The sequence below is a fragment of the Hipposideros armiger genome, unplaced genomic scaffold, assembly GCF_001890085.2.
Source record: "Hipposideros armiger isolate ML-2016 unplaced genomic scaffold, ASM189008v1 scaffold_438, whole genome shotgun sequence".
Classification (NCBI taxonomy): domain Eukaryota; kingdom Metazoa; phylum Chordata; class Mammalia; order Chiroptera; family Hipposideridae; genus Hipposideros; species Hipposideros armiger.
This window is the reverse complement of record NW_017731788.1, coordinates 1311840-1313802: the sequence shown is the minus strand read 5'-3', so window position 1 is coordinate 1313802 and position 1963 is coordinate 1311840. Positions and strand designations below refer to the sequence as shown.

The 1963-nt window shown below is 34.4% G+C and overlaps 1 protein-coding gene across 1 annotated transcript in view; it reads right to left on the bottom strand.

Annotated features, from left to right (window-relative positions):
- GLCCI1 (glucocorticoid induced 1) overlaps positions 1–1963 on the bottom strand; it is a 122653-nt gene that overhangs the window by 40492 nt on the left and 80198 nt on the right. Inside the window, exon 4 of the mRNA XM_019665290.1 lies at positions 1678–1857. Coding sequence (XP_019520835.1) covers positions 1678–1857 — 180 coding nt within the window. The remainder of the gene's footprint in view (positions 1–1677; positions 1858–1963) is intronic.

The window sequence follows — 1963 nt, the reverse complement described above, 5'->3', positions numbered from 1 at the left end:
ACAAATGCCCACCAACAGTGGATTTCTAAATTATGGTACATTCATATGATGATTTGCTATATATTAGCACACACATGCAACCACATTCATATCAAGTAGGATATGCAGGAAACTATAAATAATGCTCACATATGCTAAGCAATACTGAGAGTAGAAAACAGTTTTATTATTTTATAAATATGAAATTGAGCTGTTTGGATTTTGGAATTTTTAACTCTAAATTGGTTATAAAACCTATACATTATTGGATAATGTGTATATCAGATACATATAACATAAATGAAATTTTAGTTTCAAAAAAAAAAATCAGAGGTAATTAAGCCAAAGGGTACTTGGTTTCTTTTATTGAGTATACCTTTAAAATTTGGTTAAATATAGGTTCACATGTAGTAGTGTCCAGATTTCTTTTTTGGGACACAGGTATTTATAAAGTCTTTTTGATTTATTCAAAATGGATTAAAGGCCTGAACACAAGAGAAAGCTAAAATTATAAAACTCTTAGAAGAAAACAAAATAATAAATCATTGTGACCTTAGATTAGGCAATGGTTTCTTAGACATGGCACAAAAAGTACGAATAGCAACAACAACAAAAAGAAATCAGACTTTATCAAAACTAAACATGTTGTGCTTCAAAGAATATCAAGAAAGTGAAAAGTAAAAACACAACTGAAAGAATGGGAGATATTTTCAAATAATATGTCTAATAAGGGACTTTTATCTAGAAAATAAAGAATTTCACAATTTAATAATAAAAAGGCAACCCAATTTTAAAATGGGGCAAAGGATCTAAATAGACAATTTTCCAAAGATACACACGGATGGCCAACAGCATATCAGAAGATGCTTAATGTCATTAGCCATCAGGAAATGCACATCAACACTATGAAGAGATACCACTAGAATGGCTATAATAAAAGAGACAGATAATTTTGAGCGTTGGTGAAAATGGAGAAATTGGAACTGCTGGTGGGAATGGAAAATAATGCAGTGCACTCATTTTGGAAAACAGTCAGGCAGTTCCTCAAAAGGTTAAACAGAGTTACCATACCAACAATTCCACTCCTAGGTATATACCCAAGAGAGATGAAAACAGGTCAACACAAAAACTTGTATATAAATTTCATAGCAGCGTTATTCGTAATAGCCAAAAAGTAGAAACAATACTAAATGTTCATTAATGGATGACTGGATAAATAAGATCCATACATAGCTGAGTATGATTTGGCAATAAATAGGAATGAAGTGCTTATACATGCTAAAACACAGGTGAAACTTAAAAACACTGTTACGTGAATAAAGCCAGTTACAAAAGGCCACGTACTGCAAGATTCCACTTATATGAAATGTCTGGAATAGGCAATCCATAGACAGAGAAGGCAGATTGGTGGTTGCCAGGGGCTGGGGCCCCTGGCGGGAAATGAGGGATGACTGCTAACCGGTACCAAGTTTCTTCTTGGGGTGATGAAAATGCTGTGAAACCAATTTTGGCGATGGTTGCACAACTCTGTGAATGTGCTAAAAACCAATGACTGAATTGTACATTTCCAATGGGTAAACTGTATGGTATGTGAATTATATCTAACAAAGCTGTTACCGAAAAAAAAAATAAAAGGACTTTTGAGACAGTTCACAAGATTAAAGAAAAAAAGGATGCAAACATCCCATGTCACCTTACCTTGGACACTTCCTCCTTCCCGTTATTTTCTTTAATGAATACCTTTTCTAGCTCAGGACTTATTCCTTCCACATTGCAGGGCACACGGGAAACAGATGATTTTGGCACTGATGCATTTGACAGTGGCATGGGGATGGATCTGGGTCCAGAAGACTGCAAAACAGGAGACAAAGTGGTGCCAAGTTAACTGTTGTCGAAGAAATCAAAACTAACGAGCACAGTAAATCTGAAAAGAGAAACTCAATGAACAGAGTTATTTGGACATTTCAAACACAACATAAATTCA